This window comes from Populus nigra, chromosome 1 (genome assembly GCF_951802175.1).
Source record: "Populus nigra chromosome 1, ddPopNigr1.1, whole genome shotgun sequence".
Taxonomy (NCBI): domain Eukaryota; kingdom Viridiplantae; phylum Streptophyta; class Magnoliopsida; order Malpighiales; family Salicaceae; genus Populus; species Populus nigra.
The window spans coordinates 22064363-22081295 of record NC_084852.1 but is presented as its reverse complement, the minus strand read 5'-3'; the positions used below and the strand labels follow the sequence as shown (position 1 = coordinate 22081295).

At 33.2% G+C, this 16933-nt stretch overlaps 2 protein-coding genes across 2 annotated transcripts; both read right to left on the bottom strand.

Annotated features, from left to right (window-relative positions):
- Window positions 1-1522: 1522 nt before the first annotated feature.
- Window positions 1523-4244, bottom strand: LOC133698000 (cucurbitadienol 11-hydroxylase-like). The gene is made up of 9 exons (XM_062120858.1): window positions 3944-4244; window positions 3489-3819; window positions 3242-3391; window positions 2897-3145; window positions 2700-2789; window positions 2485-2563; window positions 2292-2398; window positions 2024-2151; window positions 1523-1904 (listed from the first exon to the last, which is right to left on the bottom strand). Exons 1-9 carry the CDS (start codon window positions 4141-4143, stop codon window positions 1814-1816), a joined length of 1425 nt encoding a protein of 474 aa, XP_061976842.1. The 5' UTR covers window positions 4144-4244; the 3' UTR covers window positions 1523-1813.
- A 5056-nt stretch (window positions 4245-9300) lies between these two features.
- On the bottom strand, window positions 9301-11942 carry LOC133696310 (cucurbitadienol 11-hydroxylase-like). The gene is made up of 9 exons (XM_062118474.1): window positions 11643-11942; window positions 11188-11518; window positions 10941-11090; window positions 10596-10844; window positions 10399-10488; window positions 10184-10262; window positions 9991-10097; window positions 9723-9850; window positions 9301-9603 (listed from the first exon to the last, which is right to left on the bottom strand). Exons 1-9 carry the CDS (start codon window positions 11840-11842, stop codon window positions 9513-9515), a joined length of 1425 nt encoding a protein of 474 aa, XP_061974458.1. The 5' UTR covers window positions 11843-11942; the 3' UTR covers window positions 9301-9512.
- Window positions 11943-16933: the final 4991 nt, after the last annotated feature.

The following is a 16933-nucleotide window of genomic DNA, read 5'->3' as shown; positions in this document are numbered from 1 at the left end:
ATACTGTAGTATAGTATTTCCCAGTGTTTTGTGAGGAAAACTACAGTTGTAATTCTCAACCAACTTATTATTAAAATATTGGAATCGAAAAAAGATAATTTTGAAAAAAATCATTAAAAAAAACCCATGGAGAAAAATACTGTAGCAATCCATGGTGTTTTAAAGAAAAAAACTACAAAGTTAAATTCTCAACCAACTCAATATTAAAAAAGTAAAATTGACAGATAATTTTGAAAAAAATAATTAAAAAGACAAAAAAAAATCATAAAAACAAAATATCATAAAAACAAAAACAAAATAAAAAACAAACAAAAACTATGTAGGGAAACACTGTAGCAATCCACAATATTTTGTGAAGAAAGCTATAGTTGTAATTCTCAATCAGTTCATTATTAAAAATAATAAAATTGACAAAGATAGTTTTGAAAAAAATTATAAAAAAACCTTGTGGAGAAACACTGTAGCAATCCACAGTGTTTTAAAAATCTACAAAGTTAAATTCTGAACCAGTTTAATATTAAAAAAAAATAAAATTGATAAAGATAATTTTGAAAAAAATCATAAAAAAAATAAAAAAATAAAAAAAATTATATCAGGAAATTCATAGCAATTTACAGTGTTTTGTGAGGAAAATTACCGTATTTTCCTCGCAAGTTTTAGAGTTGTGTGTGTGTGTGTGTGTGTGTGTGTATATATATATTATATCACCATCGTTGGAACATGTAAAATAGGTTTTAAATATTCAAAATAATATATTTTTTTTATTTTTAAATTTTTATTTAACATTAACCCCTTTCAAAACAGCCAGTGTGGACTTGGTTTAGAATAGAACAAGAAAATGTCTGGCATCGATGGATGAAATCTTCAGCTACTATATTTTAAAGCAAAGGATTGCACCCGACGTCGTATAAAAAAAGCAATAATGAAAACAAGTTGTCGATTAAAATAGGCATCAATTGTTTTTCTTCCTCTTTTTTTATATATATGTAAAAAATCATATTATTTGCCTTAAATATATTCACGAGAGGCTAATTCTTTTTAAAAAAATTTAAAATTTTTTTAATTAAGATATTATTTCAAAATAAAAATAAAAATTATTTTTAGAAAACAAAACTTATCTATATAAAATAAAATAAAAAATCTGCAAAAGTTAAATCCAAAACAACAATTTTTTTTAAAAAACTTTTAATTAAAAAAATTTACAAGTTTAAGTAATAAGATCAAGCGATGAGAAAAAAATTAAAAGTAATCATAAAATCATTTTGATTTTTAAACAATAATAATATAAAATCATAAAAAAATATAAGCAAGCTCCATAAACGCTAACCCAATCTCTTGGATTGTCTTGAAAATAAGCAAGACTGGAGAATTATTCAAGCAAAGTAATGTGGGGCCCATAACTAGCTTGCTCGATAGCTGATGGAGACGTCGATCATCTGATATTTTTTTATTTTTTTTTCTGTTTCTTTTTTTTTTCCCTGGCGAATCTGAATGTCTGATACAGCAAACTTAAATAACAGTGTAAAAAAAAAAGAAAAAGATTGTTTTGATAATTGACATGGAGAAACACATGGGAAGGTGTCCATTGATTATTAAAGGAATAAAATAAAACAAAGGACGACCTCTGTATTTTTTAAAAAAAAAATATTACAAATTGCTGTTGTAACCATTACACTTATTGTCTTGAAACCACCCTAAAACTCAATCGCTCCACTGCTGAAGAGATCTGAAACTCCAAACTTTCATAAACCAAACCAGGTAAGGTCTATATATCCTCTTTCCGGTGAGAAAGCACAAAGGAAAGCTTCTTCATTTATGCTCTGGCTGTAAACTTAATATGGATACCATCACCGAACGAAATGATAGGGGTCCGAGAGACGTCTCCTCCCCTGATCTTCGTAAAGCTGGTATTTAAAAATATATATTCAAAGAGTTAATACAACTAATTATGGCATAAAATTAAATTTCCCGTATCCAATGTTCAAGTATGGCGACTATTAAGAGAAAAAAAACAAATCTCTACCTGTAATCGGTGACCAGGATATGAAGAAAAGTCGACAAGACCAGCTTGCTGTACTCTGCCCCGGCACATTGTCTCGTGCCGCCACCAAATGGCATGAAATTCTTGGAGATGGTAACTTGGTCAAGTTCCTGTAGAGAATTAAAAAGCCAACATGTATTGTATCAATAAAAAGCAGCCGTCAAAGAATTAATGGCACGCATATATGATGATGATGACAGTGAATCGAATTTAATCCACCCTAAGGTTTTGTAACAGTAAAATCTCCCACCTGCCAGCGCCATGGATTGAATGTGACTGGATCCTTGAAGGTATCAGGGTTCAACTGAGTAGCAGGGGTAACGAGCATTACTGTCCAACCAGCTGGAACAGTGTATCCTGGAAATTTCGCAGACGATCAATTAAATTGAACAATTTCGAAGAAGTAAACCGTAGAGATTTTAAATCCAGAATTGGTAGTGTACCTTTGACTTGGAAATCTTTCAGTGCCTTTCGGAACAAACCAGGTGGGATGTTGGAAATTCTAAGCGTTTCGTTGACAACCTGTGAATGATTGGTCACATTTCATAAGAACATAAGATTATCTTATTACCGCAAAAAGAAAAAAAAGGAAAAGGGAAAGAGATGTTATTGGAAAGTTGTAATACAAAAGGACATTTTTTAGAATGTGGAGACTAACCATTTGTGTGAAAGTCATTGATCGGTACTCCTCCCATGTGAGGCGGGAGTTCGGATTTTCCCTTCTCTTCACAATTGCCTCATGCTCAGCCTGATCGATTAAATTACACAATTAGCGCGGGACATGGTGTGAATAGAGTGGTGGCATCTTCAAATGGAAAGCTTAAAATTCGATGCTATGAGGGTATGTATACGTACTCTCAATTCCTCAACTACTCGAGGGTTCTCTGTAAGAAACTTGAATGTAAGAGTTAGGGTGGTTGACATGGATTCAAAGCTGGCAAACAAGATCCCGAACATGAGTTGGGGGATGAAATCCTCCGTCAAGAACTTCTCAGTCTTCATATCATCAATGGCTTGATCAAGAAAATCTTCCCGACGCTTTGATGGGTCGTTGAGCCTCTCCATCAGTGTATCCTTGAGCATTTTCAACATCTTCTCTCGGTCCTGAATCAATAGAAAGTTATGTTATTGAATGGTCATTCCTGAGCAGTGATTACCAAATATGAGCAAATCTCAAGGTTCAGGGACTCCTCTGTTTACCTGCATGCACTTGTGGAACGAAGTTCCAGGAATATTCAAAGGCAAGGAGATGAAACTGTTCAAGATCTTCGTGTAATTCTCACTGAGCTTCTCTTTTGAGTTCTCGGCATCATAACCAAATATTTTGTTTGCAGTAAAATTGAAAACCATCTACAGCAAGAAAAGGCAGGTTAGGGTTGAGAAGACACGTGAGAAAATGTTCATCAATACCAGTGTATCAAGCACTGAAAATAAATAGTGCACTCACGACAGAGATAACTTGTTTGACGTCAACAGGTCCCTGAGAAGCCCACTTTGCCAAGTTGGTGTGAAGCATGTCTTCGATTTTAGGAAGCAGTGATTCTTTAAGGCTCTCGACACCAAAGTGGTTCAAAGTTATGCTTCTCAAGTATTTGTGAACTGTACCGATAGCGTTCACCCTGGTTTCACCCTCCAGAGCGAAGAATTTGGCAAAGGAATCCAAATACCATAGCTCAACCAAGGTTCCTTCGTGTTGCAAGATGTACTTGTTCATTTCATAGTCAGTGGACACAATGATTGGCCTTCCAACCAAGCTGGTTTTAAAGATCGGTCCATACCTGAAACAGGGAGATCAACATGAATCTGTTAGTAGGGAATAAAGCAGGCAAGTATATATGATTTAATTATGAAATAAGATGCTCTGTTTTTTTCTCTCGCAAACTATGGTAGCCAGCATCTTACTTTTGCATCCTTTTCTTGACGAAAGGATGAAGGTCTAGAGATTTTCCAGGAATGATGAACTGGAGAGTTTCTCCAATGAGGGGCCAGCCCATGGAACCTGGAGGGAGAACTCCTTCAATTTTTGGGCTTCTCCATTTGAAAATCATATGAGTATAGTATATCACCACCAATGCCACAACAACCAATCCAATTGCCCACATCTTTTTGCTTGATCTTTCTCTCCCTCTTGAGCTAATGGATGGAAGCAAGAGAATGAAAGATAAGAGAGAATGTTAATGAAGCGGTGGATGAAGAATGGTGCGACTACAAAGCATTATATACAACTCCAGCATCTCCAGGTCAAATACTATTTAGAAAAGCCAAGTTGAAATATAGTTTTTAATAGAATAGATATTTTTTTTTATGTATATTCCAATGAGAAAAAAACATTTACAAAAACATATTATATTTTAATATATTTAATACACAATTATTTTAATAATATAATATAACTTGGTTTAGAATAGAACAAGAGGGGTTTCTAACAGTAATTTAGCATGATAACTACAATATTGAATTTACTAGTATATATTTTTATTTAACACGGACGTCTTCAAAACAGCCGGTGTGGACTTGGTTTAGAATAGAACAAGAAAATGTCCAGCATCGATGGATGAAATCCTCAGCTACTATATTTTAATTAGGGCAACAGTGGATATTCATGGAAATTAAATTAATTTGACCAGCATAAAAGAAATATAACATAAATGTTCAGGTCTTGAGTGGAGACTCAAGAATGCCGTTAAGTATGAGGTTGAATGCTTGACTTTTTAGCACCAATCGTAGCAGAGCCATTTCATAGTGTCCTGTCACCGGAGTTATTCCCAATGATTTTCAGCAATCAATTAGTTTCTTGACCCATTCCAGTCAACTTAAGCTTGCACCCGACGTCGTATAAAATGAAAACAAGTGGTCGATTAAAATAGGCATCAATTGTTTTTAGTCAAATATGGATTACACACTAATCCCATTTCTTCCTCTTTATATATATATTTGACTTAAATATATTCACGAGAGGCTATAAAAAAATAAAAAATAATGGAGTATTAAGTTGAATATTAAATCAAATAAATGAATGGAGAATCAAGTTCAACATTCAATCAAAGAATATTTGATATTATTATTTTTTAAAATTAAATGTTCAACTCCAACATGAGTTTTGCACAGGATAATTTGATATTTTAGACCAGAGAAGAGGTCCTTTGTCAACTTATGAACTAAAAAACATACTGGGAGTATAGGAGTGCCAATAGCGGCATCTCAATTCCATAAATTAAAAAATATATACAGATTAAGATATTCAATTATATAAATTAAAATTTCTTCCTATTATATTCACTAAATTTATTTACCTTAATAAATAAAAGATAAATACACACTCTAAAAAACTCATGATCTAAAAAACAAACACAAATAAAATTAACTAAATAAACTCATACCCTAAAACAAATTACACAAGCCCAAGCCCAAACACATCACCAATATTATTTTAAAATGAATATTTTTTATTTTGAAAAATAAACTTCATTTGTATAAAACCATATATATATAAAAGAATTAGAATAATATCTTGAAAAATCAAACACAAACAAAAAAACAATTCTAAAAAATATTATATTAAAATATGACATGTAAAACTCGTGACCTGAATCATGAGATCAAGATAAACTCATAAAAAAGAAATTGAAGACAATCACAAAATCAATATTTTAAAAAAATAAAAATATAGAACGACAAAACCATACAAAGCTGAATTCTTAATAAATCAAATGTCAAAAGAAAAAATCATGAAAAATAAAATAAATTATAGAAAAGCATCTAAAAAAATGAGGGTGAAAAAAAATTAATTAAAGGGAAAATAAAGATTTGATTTGACCCATGCTCCGTAGTCAGTCGTAATGTTTTTTTTAAGAAAACAATTTGAGTACATAGATTATTTTAATAATTTTTTTACGTAATAAAAATTATAAATTTATATCAAAAAGTTTATGTAAATATCTAATAATCATCCCTGTAAATAAAAAAATAAATTTATTTACATTAACTAAAAGAAAAGGTAAAAAAATCAAGAGATAGACGCAAATCAAGATATTTGATCTCCCAAAAGAAAATATTTACCTATTTGTGTCCACTGAACTTATTTATTAAAATCAATAAAAGATATTATAAATAAAAGCACATATGAAATTGAGTGAATAAAATTAAAGGAAAAAGAACTATGCGTAACCGAACATATCATAAATATTATTTCTAGAAAACAAAACTTATCTATATAAAATATAAAATAAAAAATCTTCAAAAGTTAAATACAAAACAATATTTTTTTATATAAAAAAAATCCTTTATCTAAAAAAACTTGCAAAATTCCTGGTCTAAGTAATAAGACCAAGATAAACCGATCAGAAAGAAATTGAAGGTAACCACAAAACATTTTTTTTTTCAAAAAATGATAATGAAGAATGACAAAATCATAAAAGAAAATGAGGAAGGAAAGAATTTTCAACCGTATTGACACTTAAAACTTGTGACCTGTATTATTAAATTAGGAAGCATGTCAAATGGGAAAATCGTGAAGCCTAATCCCGAACACGTCAAACACCAAAAGATGTAACCAGGAAAAAAATTGACCACATAAAAAATGTAATAAAAAAAATGAGGGTGAAAATCAAAATAAAAAAAATAAATTTGAAGGCATTTGAAAAAAATTAAATTGGAGGGTTAAACTGGAAAAAAAACTTCAACAAAAGGAAAAGAAAATCAAAAGAATGAGAGCTAAATTGAAAAAAATAAGACAACATAAACTTTGATTGAAAGAAAAAATTAAAAACTAATAAAACTTTAACAAAAGAGATAAAGGTGAAAATGAGAAACCAAAAGAATAAGGATCATATTGGAAAAAACAACATATGACAGCTTCTAATTCAAGGACTGGATTGAAAATATAAAACCTTTTTTAAAAGGGCTAGGGATGAAAATAAGCAATAAAAAACATAAGAACTAAAAATGAAATAAAAAAAAAAGAAGATGATTGAAATGTACTTTCTCTAGAATAGAGAGAAAAGAAGCAAGAAAAAAAAGGAATAACGACTAACGATAAAATATTTAACCATTGTCACGCGTCACACCAAGAGAAAGAGAATGTAACGACGCTTCTAAAAACATGATGATAGTTCAAGTTTTAACAACCGATGACATTGTACGTGCCGTTCAAATGACACAAACACCATCCACACGCTAACAACTTTTCAAATTAAAAAACAAAAAAATCAATGTAAAATTACTAAAACAACCTCCATTACCCTGGAAATAACAAATAAACCAATGAGAAATGACTAAAAGATCCCTAAACGCATAACTGATCTTTTATCTTTTCTAAGTGTAAATTCATATTTTTATTGTAGCTTAGGAAGTGAAAAAATCGAAAGCCCTTGGTCAACAACTCTAGTAATTTCTGACCTTTATGATAAAGAAGTATTTTTGCTATTTAAAAGTTTTTGAAAAGTAAAAATAACCTTTGATCAACAAGTTTAAATTTTATTGACCTTTGAGGTACAATAATGTTTTTACTACACATATAAACTTAAAAAGACTAAGATACTCCACTTCAATTTTTTAATAACTATTGAGCCTATGAAAAAGACCAAGACACCCCCATATCCAAAGCTTTAATTTTTCAATCAAATGGAAAAATAGTAATTTCATTGTATATAAAAAGACAAAAATACTCCATCCCAAGCCTTCAAAGTTGCAAAAATCTACTGTGTTGTCTCTTGATCAACAATACACACATAATAGATTTCCAATGTGAATTAGTGTTTTTTGTTAATTGTTGACCTACTAAATTAATCATTTTTGTACTTTTTATGTACAACTAAGATTTTATAACAAGTTTAATAGATTCTATAATTGTTGACCTACTAAAAAAAATCTCTTGGTCAACACGTTTAAAAAACCTTCGAGGTACAATAGTATTTTTACTGTACAAATAAACTTAAAAAGACTAAGATACTCCTTTTCAATCTTTTAATGGCCATTGAGCCTATGAAAAAGACTAAAACACCTTCACATCCAAGGCTTCTATTTTTTCAATCAAATGATAAAATAGTAATTTCATTGTATATAAAAAGACAAAAATACTCCATCCCAAGCCTTTAAAGTTGCAAAAATCTACTGTGTTGTCTCTTGATCCACAATACATACATAATAGATTTCCCAGATGAATTAGAGTTTTTGTTAATTATTGACCTATTAAATTAATCAATTTTATACTTTTCATGTACAACTAAGATTTTATAACAAGTTTAATAGATTCTATAATTGTTGACCTACTAAAAAAAATCTCTTGGTCAACATGTTTAAAAAACCTTCGAGGTACAATAGTATTGTTACTGTACAAATAAACTTAAAAAAACTAAGATACTCCCTTTTAATCTTTTAATGACCATTGAGCCTGTAAAAAACACCGAAACATCTCCACATCCAAGGCTTTCATTTTTTCAATCAAATGACAAAATAGTAATTTCATTGTATATAAAAAGACAAAAATACTCCATCCTAAGCCTTCAAAGTTGCAAAAATCTACTGTGTTGTCTCTTGATCTATAATACACACACAATAGATTTTCAAGATGAATTAGAGTTTTTGTTAATTGTTAACCTATTAAATTAATCATTTTTATACTTTTCATGTACAACTAAGATTTTATAACAAGTTTAATAGATTCTATAATTATTGACCTACTAAAATTTTTTTTTGGTCAACACGTTTAAATTTTATTGATTTTTAGGATATAATAGTATTTTTACTATATAAATAAACTTAAAAAAACTAAAATACACCCCTTTAATCTTTTAATGAGTATTGAGCCTATAAAAAAGACCAAAACACCCCCATATCCAAGGCTTCTATTTTTTCAATCAAATGGCAAAATAGTAATTTCATTTTATTGTATATAAAAAAACAAAAATACTCTATCTCAAGCCTTCAAAAGTTGTAAAAATCTACTATATTGTCTATTGATTAACAATACATGCATTAAATTTTCAACGTGAATTAGAGTTTTTGTTAATTATTTACCTACTAAATTAATTATTTTTGTATTTTTTTTCATATACAACTAAGATTCTATAAAATCAAGTGTAAAAATCTCCAAAACATGAAATACAACAAATATAAATATTTTATAGCTAAAACAATTTCCATCTCGCAGTATATCTCGTTAGCAGAATTAAATATCAGTGTTAAAAAAAAAGAGATTGTTTTGATAATTGAAATGGAGAAACACATGGGAAGTTTTAGACTAATCGATTATTAAAGGATTAAAACAAAACAAAAGACGATCTCTGTATATATAAAGAAATAATATTACAAATTGCTGTTGTAACCATTACACTTATTGTCTTGAAACCACCCTACAACTCAATCGCTCCACTGTTGAAGAGATCTGAAACTCCAAACTTTCATAAACCAAACCAGGTAAGGTCTATATATCCTCTTTCCGGTGAGAAAGCACAAAGGAAAGCTTCTTCATTTATGCTCTGGCTGTAAACTTAATATGGATACCATCACCGAATGAAATGATAGGGGTCCGAGAGACGTCTCCTCCCCTGATCTTCGTAAAGCTGGTATTTAAAAATATATATTCAAAGAGTTAATACAACTAATTATGGCATAAAATTACATTTCCCGTATCCAATGTTCAAGTATGGCGACTATTAAGAGAAAAAAAACAAATCTCTACCTGTAATCGGTGACCAGGATATGAAGAAAAGTCGACAAGACCAGCTTGCTGTACTCTGCCCCGGCACATTGTCTCGTGCCGCCACCAAATGGCATGAAATTCTTGGAGATGGTAACTTGGTCAAGTTCCTGTAGAGAATTAAAATGCCAACATGTATTGTATCAATAAAAAGCAGCCGTCAAAGAATTAATGGCACGCATATATGATGATGATGACAGTGAATCGAATTTAATCCACCCTAAGGTTTTGTAACAGTAAAATCTCCCACCTGCCAGCGCCATGGATTGAATGTGACTGGATCCTTGAAGGTATCAGGGTTCAACTGAGTAGCAGGGGTAACGAGCATTACTGTCCAACCAGCTGGAACAGTGTATCCTGGAAATTTCGCAGACGATCAATTAAATTGAACAATTTCGAAGAAGTAAACCGTAGAGATTTTAAATCCAGAATTGGTAGTGTACCTTTGACTTGGAAATCTTTCAGTGCCTTTCGGAACAAACCAGGTGGGATGTTGGAAATTCTAAGCGTTTCGTTGACAACCTGTGAATGATTGGTCACATTTCATAAGAACATAAGATTATCTTATTACCGCAAAAAGAGAAAAAAGGAAAAGGGAAAGAGATGTTATTGGAAAGTTGTAATACAAAAGGACATTTTTTAGAATGTGGAGACTAACCATTTGTGTGAAAGTCATTGATCGGTACTCCTCCCATGTGAGGCGGGAGTTCGGATTTTCCCTTTTCTTCACAATTGCCTCATGCTCAGCCTGATCGATTAAATTACACAATTAGCGCGGGACATGGTGTGAATAGAGTGGTGGCATCTTCAAATTGAAAGCTTAAAATTCGATGCTATGAGGGTATGTATACGTACTCTCAATTCCTCAACTACTCGAGGGTTCTCTGTAAGAAACTTGAATGTAAGAGTTAGGGTGGTTGACATGGATTCAAAGCTGGCAAACAAGATCCCGAACATGAGTTGGGGGATGAAATCCTCCGTCAAGAACTTCTCAGTCTTCATATCATCAATGGCTTGATCAAGAAAATCTCCCCGACGCTTTGATGGGTCGTTGAGCCTCTCCATCAGTGTATCCTTGAGCATTTTCAACATCTTCTCTCGGTCCTGAATCAATAGAAAGTTATGTTATTGAATGGTCATTCCTGAGCAGTGATTACCAAATATGAGCAAATCTCAAGGTTCAGGGACTCCTCTGTTTACCTGCATGCACTTGTGGAACGAAGTGCCAGGAATATTCAAAGGCAAGGAGATGAAACTGTTCAATATCTTCGTGTAATTCTCACTGAGCTTCTCTTTTGAGTTCTCGGCATCATAACCAAATATTTTGTTTGCAGTAAAATTGAAAACCATCTACAGCAAGAAAAGGCAGGTTAGGGTTGAGAAGACACGTGAGAAAATGTTCATCAATACCAGTGTATCAAGCACTGAAAATAAATAGTGCACTCACGACAGAGATAACTTGTTTGACGTCAACAGGTCCCTGAGAAGCCCACTTTGCCAAGTTGGTGTGAAGCATGTCTTCGATTTTAGGAAGCAGTGATTCTTTAAGGCTCTCGACACCAAAGTGGTTCAAAGTTATGCTTCTCAAGTATTTGTGAACTGTACCGATAGCGTTCACCCTTGTTTCACCCTCCAGAGCGAAGAATTTGGCAAAGGAATCCAAATACCAAAGCTCAACCAAGGTTCCTTCGTGTTGCAAGATGTACTTGTTCATTTCATAGTCAGTGGACACAATGATTGGCCTTCCAACCAGGCTGGTTTTAAAGATCGGTCCATACCTGAAACAGGGAGATCAACATGAATCTGTTAGTAGGGAATAAAGCAGGCAAGTATATATGATTTAATTATGAAATAAGATGCTCTGTTTTTTTCTCTCGCAAACTATGGTAGCCAGCATCTTACTTTTGCATCCTTTTCTTGACGAAAGGATGAAGGTCTAGAGATTTTCCAGGAATGATGAACTGGAGAGTTTCTCCAATGAGGGGCCAGCCCATGGAACCTGGAGGGAGAACTCCTTCAATTTTTGGGCTTCTCCATTTGAAAATCATATGAGTATAGTATATCACCACCAATGCCACAACAACCAATCCAATTGCCCACATCTTTTTGCTTGATCTTTCTCTCCCTCTTGAGCTAATGGATGGAAGCAAGAGAATGAAAGATAAGAGAGAATGTTAATGAAGCGGTGGATGAAGAATGGTGCGACTACAAAGCATTATATACAACTCCAGCATCTCCAGGTCAAATACTATTTAGAAAAGCCAAGTTGAAATATAGTTTTTAATAGAATAGATATTTTTTTTTATGTATATTCCAATGAGAAAAAAACATTTACAAAAACATATTATATTTTAATATATTTAATACACAATTATTTTAATAATATAATATAACTTGGTTTAGAATAGAACAAGAGGGGTTTCTAACAGTAATTTAGCATGATAACTACAATATTGAATTTACTAGTATATATTTTTATTTAACACGGACGTCTTCAAAACAGCCGGTGTGGACTTGGTTTAGAATAGAACAAGAAAATGTCCAGCATCGATGGATGAAATCCTCAGCTACTATATTTTAATTAGGGCAACAGTGGATATTCATGGAAATTAAATTAATTTGACCAGCATAAAAGAAATATAACATAAATGTTCAGGTCTTGAGTGGAGACTCAAGAATGCCGTTAAGTATGAGGTTGAATGCTTGACTTTTTAGCACCAATCGTAGCAGAGCCATTTCATAGTGTCCTGTCACCGGAGTTATTCCCAATGATTTTCAGCAATCAATTAGTTTCTTGACCCATTCCAGTCAACTTAAGCTTGCACCCGACGTCGTATAAAAAAAAAGCAATAATGAAAACAAGTGGTCGATTACACGAATCCCATTTCTTCCTCTTTACTATATATATATAAAATATTATTTGCCTTAAATATATTCACGAGAGGCTAATTTTTTTAAAAAAATTTACAATTAGGATATTTTTTGAACTAACTTTCAAGTATTGAAACTAAATTTATCTCTCCAATCTTGAAATCTGACTACATCTTTTTCCTCTATCTCACTCAACCACTCGTCGATAGACTACATGCTTTCATCGGTTTATGTTTCCTTTTATTTTCCTCAGTTCTTAAGTTTACCCTTTTATTATTATTATTATTGGAATCTCCTATAAAAAGAAAAAGAAAAATGGAGTATTAAGTTGAATATTAAATCAAATAAATGAATGGAGAATCAAGCATGAAAGCACTAAACATTCAATAAAAGAATATTTGATATTATTATTTTTAAAAATTAAATGTTCAACTCCAGCATGAGTTTTGTACAGGGTAATTTGATATTTTAGATCAGAGAAGAGGTCCTTTGTCAACTTATGAACTAAAAAACAATACTGGGAGTATAGGAGTGCCAATAGCGACATCTCAATTCTATAAATTAAAAAATATATACATATTAAAATATTTAATTATACAAAATAAAAAATTCTTCCGATTGCATTCACTAAACTTGTTTACCTGAATAAATAAAAGATAAATTCACACCCTAAAAAACTCATGATCTAAAAGATAAACACAAATAAAATTGACTAAATAAACTCACGCCCTAAAAATATTTACACAAGGCCAAACACATCTAAAAGAATTGAAAGCACCCTGGTTCAACTTACCAGAGATGAATGCACTGTTATTCTTTATATAAGTGAGGTTGTTACAAGAGATAAGGGAGGTGTCTATGTGTTTGTTACAAGAGATAAGAATTACATGATATTCAAATGTAACCAACAATACTAGGACTGTGCCAAGCTGTAAGGCTCTGCATGCAAAGTGCAACAACAACGTCTTCACCATGCAGAGTGTAATAGTAGCATCTTCAACGTCAAGAACAAAGACTCTGCTGCAGTTTATTCGGAGTGGAGATTATGTGTGATGATGTTGATGCTTATCATTATCATTCCCCCGCAAACTAGCAGGAAGATCCAACATTGAGAGTTTGTCCCTAAGAAAACAGAATCAATTAGCTGTATGACCCTTTGTAAATATATCTGCAGGTTGCAAGGAAGAGGGGACGTGTTGTAAGATGATGTCTCGGTTTGTCACCTTCTCTCGAACAAAGTGGTAATCCACTTCAATATGCTTAGATCGTGCATGAAAAATGGGATTGGAAGTAAGGGCTAAAGCACTGACATTGTCACACCAGACAATGGGAGCAGATTTAAGTGAAATTTACAATTCATACAAGAGCATGCGTAGCCAATATACCTCAGCTGTGACCAAAGCCACGCATCGATATTCTGCCTCCGTACTGGATTTGGACACTATAGGTTATTTCTTGGCTGACTAAGAGATGAGGTTAGGACCCATATACACACCATAACCACACGTTGATCGTCTATCGTCAGGATCACCGGCCCAATCAGAATCACGGTAAGCATTCACAGAAAATGATCCTAGTTTGTAGAAGAGGCCATAATCAAGTGTATGCTTTAAATAGCGAAGCACTTGTTTAGCTGTTGTACAATGAGTAGAAGTGGGAGCTTGCATATGTTGACAGAGCTGGTTCACTAAGTATGCAATGCCAGGCCGGGTGAGAGTGACCTACTACAAGGCACCAACTGTTTGCCTATATTCAGATGGATCTAGGAGAAGTTCTCCATCAAATTTAGACAATTTGGAACTCGAAACACAGGGAGCGTGATATGGATGAATGCCAAGAAGTCTGACACGATTTAATAAATCAATGATATATCTTGTTTGGCGAAGATGTAGACCAGAAGAATTGCGTGTAGCTTCAATACCCAGAAAATATGTCAGTTGCCCAAGATCCTTCATAGCAAACTCAAGTTGCAAGTTAGAAATAAGAGATGTAATTAAGCGTTGATCATTGGAGGTGACAAAGATATCATCCATATATACTAATAAAAAGGCATGAACTGAATCTTAGTGATACATGAACAGAGACGGATCAACTTGTGAGCTGAGAAAACTAAGAGATAAGATAGCAGTAGATAGGCGATTATGTAATATCTCATATTAGCGGGTGAGGACTTGAGGGAGGACCTTATATAAGCATGCTCACCTTGACTAGTAAGACGCGTTTTGGGGCTATGCGTGGCTGCTAAAAACAAATCCGTGAGGCCTGTGGGCCAAAGTGGACAATATCTTGCTAGTGGGGTGAGGTGTTATAGATTAAACCAAGCCCGAGGGGCTTGCTTCAAGCTATAGAGTGACTTATAAAGCTTACAGACAAACTGGGGGTGCACAAGGTCTTCAAAACCTTTCGGCTAGGTTATATAAATCTCTTTTTCTAAAATGCCATGAAGAAAGGCGTTGGAAACATCTAGTTGCCGTATATCCCAGTTGAAAGAAACTGTAATTGCAAGAACCATACAAATAATGGATGGTTTGATAACAGGGCTGAAAGTGTCATGAAAATCAATACCACTTCTCTGTAAATAACCAACAGCCACTAATCTTGCCTTGTGACGATCAATGCTGCTATGAGGTCTATGTTTGAGCTTAAATACCCATTTGTATGGGACCATATTTTTACCAAGAGGACGAGGGCATAATGACCATGTTTCATTCTTTAGCAACGCCTGAAATTCACTGGCCATTGCTGCATGCCATTCAGGTATAACAGCTGCTTGAACATAAGTACGGGGCTCATAGATTACCACACCTGCATGCAAGGCTTGAAAAGGGTGATGAGTAGTGTAATGGAGTCAAAAGTCGAAAAGTACGGGGTTTAGAGTGTCTAGTTTGGGATCTAGTAAGCATACGAAAAGAATAATTAGGAAGAGGGAGTTCACTGTCAGAATGATCAGAAGATGCAGTTTTGTGGGAAGCATTAGAAAGAGTAGCCAAAGATGTATTTAAAGAAGGGTGGTTGGGGGAGGACTCAGGGTGGCTAATAAGGAGGACTGGTGTGTGGAGTAAAGATGCAGGGGAGGAGTTCTCAGGATGAATGATAGGAAGGGGGGAAAGGAAGGGGGAAATTGGGTTATCGGGTAAGGTGCTATCATGTAAGGTATGATAGGGTGAATCTGTGTTAGGGGAAAACACAAGGAAAAAATTAAATGGAGGAGAAGATGGAGGTAAAAATAGAGTATTTGAAGTACTTGAAGAGTCCAAGCAATTGGCAGAGTCAGTGAAAATGGACTGTTCACGTGCAGGAAAAATACATTCGTCAAAGATCAAATTTCGAGATATGTATACCTGCATGGAGGATGGATCAAAACACTGAAAACCTTTGTGATTACAGCAGTAACCAATGAAAATACAAGGACTGTTACAGTAAGATAATTTATCAAGTGAGTAAGGACGAAGACAAGGAAAACATCGACAACCAAAAATACAAAAATAGGAAAAATCAGGTGAGCGTTGAAAAAGGCGTTCATAGGGTGAAGAGTAATCAAGAACCTTGGTAGGTAAGCTATTAATGATGAAAATAGAAGTTTGAAAAGCATCGACCCAAAAAACCTTAGGTAAGCCAGATTGGGCAAGGAGAGTGAGTCCCATTTCCATAATATGATAATGTTTTCTTTCAGCAAGGCCATTTTGTTGGAATGTGTGTGGACATGAAAAACGATGAAAAAATCCATTGGTAGTTAAAAATTGCTTTAAAATGGTAGAACAACAGTCACCCCCATTATCACTTTGAAATTGTTTAATGGTGTAATTAAATTGTTTTTCCACTAAAAGCTTAAAGTTAACAAATATAGAGTAAATATCGGATTTATGAGAAATAGGAAAAAGCCAACAAAAACGAGTGTAGTCATCAATAAAAATTACATAATACTGATAACCACTTAAAGATGGAGTGAAAGTAGACTAAACATCAGAATGAATTAATTCGAGAGGAGTTGTTTATTCTCTTGAAGAATCTGAAAATGACAATTGTTTAGATTTGCCTAGTTGATAAGATACATAAATACCTTGTTTATTAATGGAATCAATAATTGGAAGAGAAAATTTAGAAATAACACGATGTAAAATGTTTGCTGAAGGATGTCTCAAACGACAATGCCAAGTGGAAGTAGAAGCGTTGACGCCAACAGTCATAGTAAGAGCATAGAATTTGGATGAAGGGAGTTGACGAAGGTTGATTGGCTACAATCCATTTTCACTTAGCCCCGTTAGTAGCGTGTCCCCCATCAGGATGCCCTTTATAGAAAAAGTAGTGCCAGTAAGTTCAAA

Coding starts and splice junctions, on each gene's coding strand:
- LOC133698000 (XM_062120858.1), bottom strand. CDS start 4,143: ATGTGGGCAATTGGATTGGTTGTTGTGGCATTGGTGGTGATATACTAT. Junction 3,146..3,241: donor CGTTCCACAAGTGCATGCAG/GTAAACAGAGGA, acceptor CTATTGATTCAG/GACCGAGAGAAGATGTTGAA. Junction 2,564..2,699: donor CAATGACTTTCACACAAATG/GTTAGTCTCCAC, acceptor AATCATTCACAG/GTTGTCAACGAAACGCTTAG.
- LOC133696310 (XM_062118474.1), bottom strand. CDS start 11,842: ATGTGGGCAATTGGATTGGTTGTTGTGGCATTGGTGGTGATATACTAT. Junction 11,091..11,187: donor TCAAACAAGTTATCTCTGTC/GTGAGTGCACTA, acceptor TTCTTGCTGTAG/ATGGTTTTCAATTTTACTGC. Junction 9,604..9,722: donor ATCCTGGTCACCGATTACAG/GTAGAGATTTGT, acceptor TTTAAATACCAG/CTTTACGAAGATCAGGGGAG.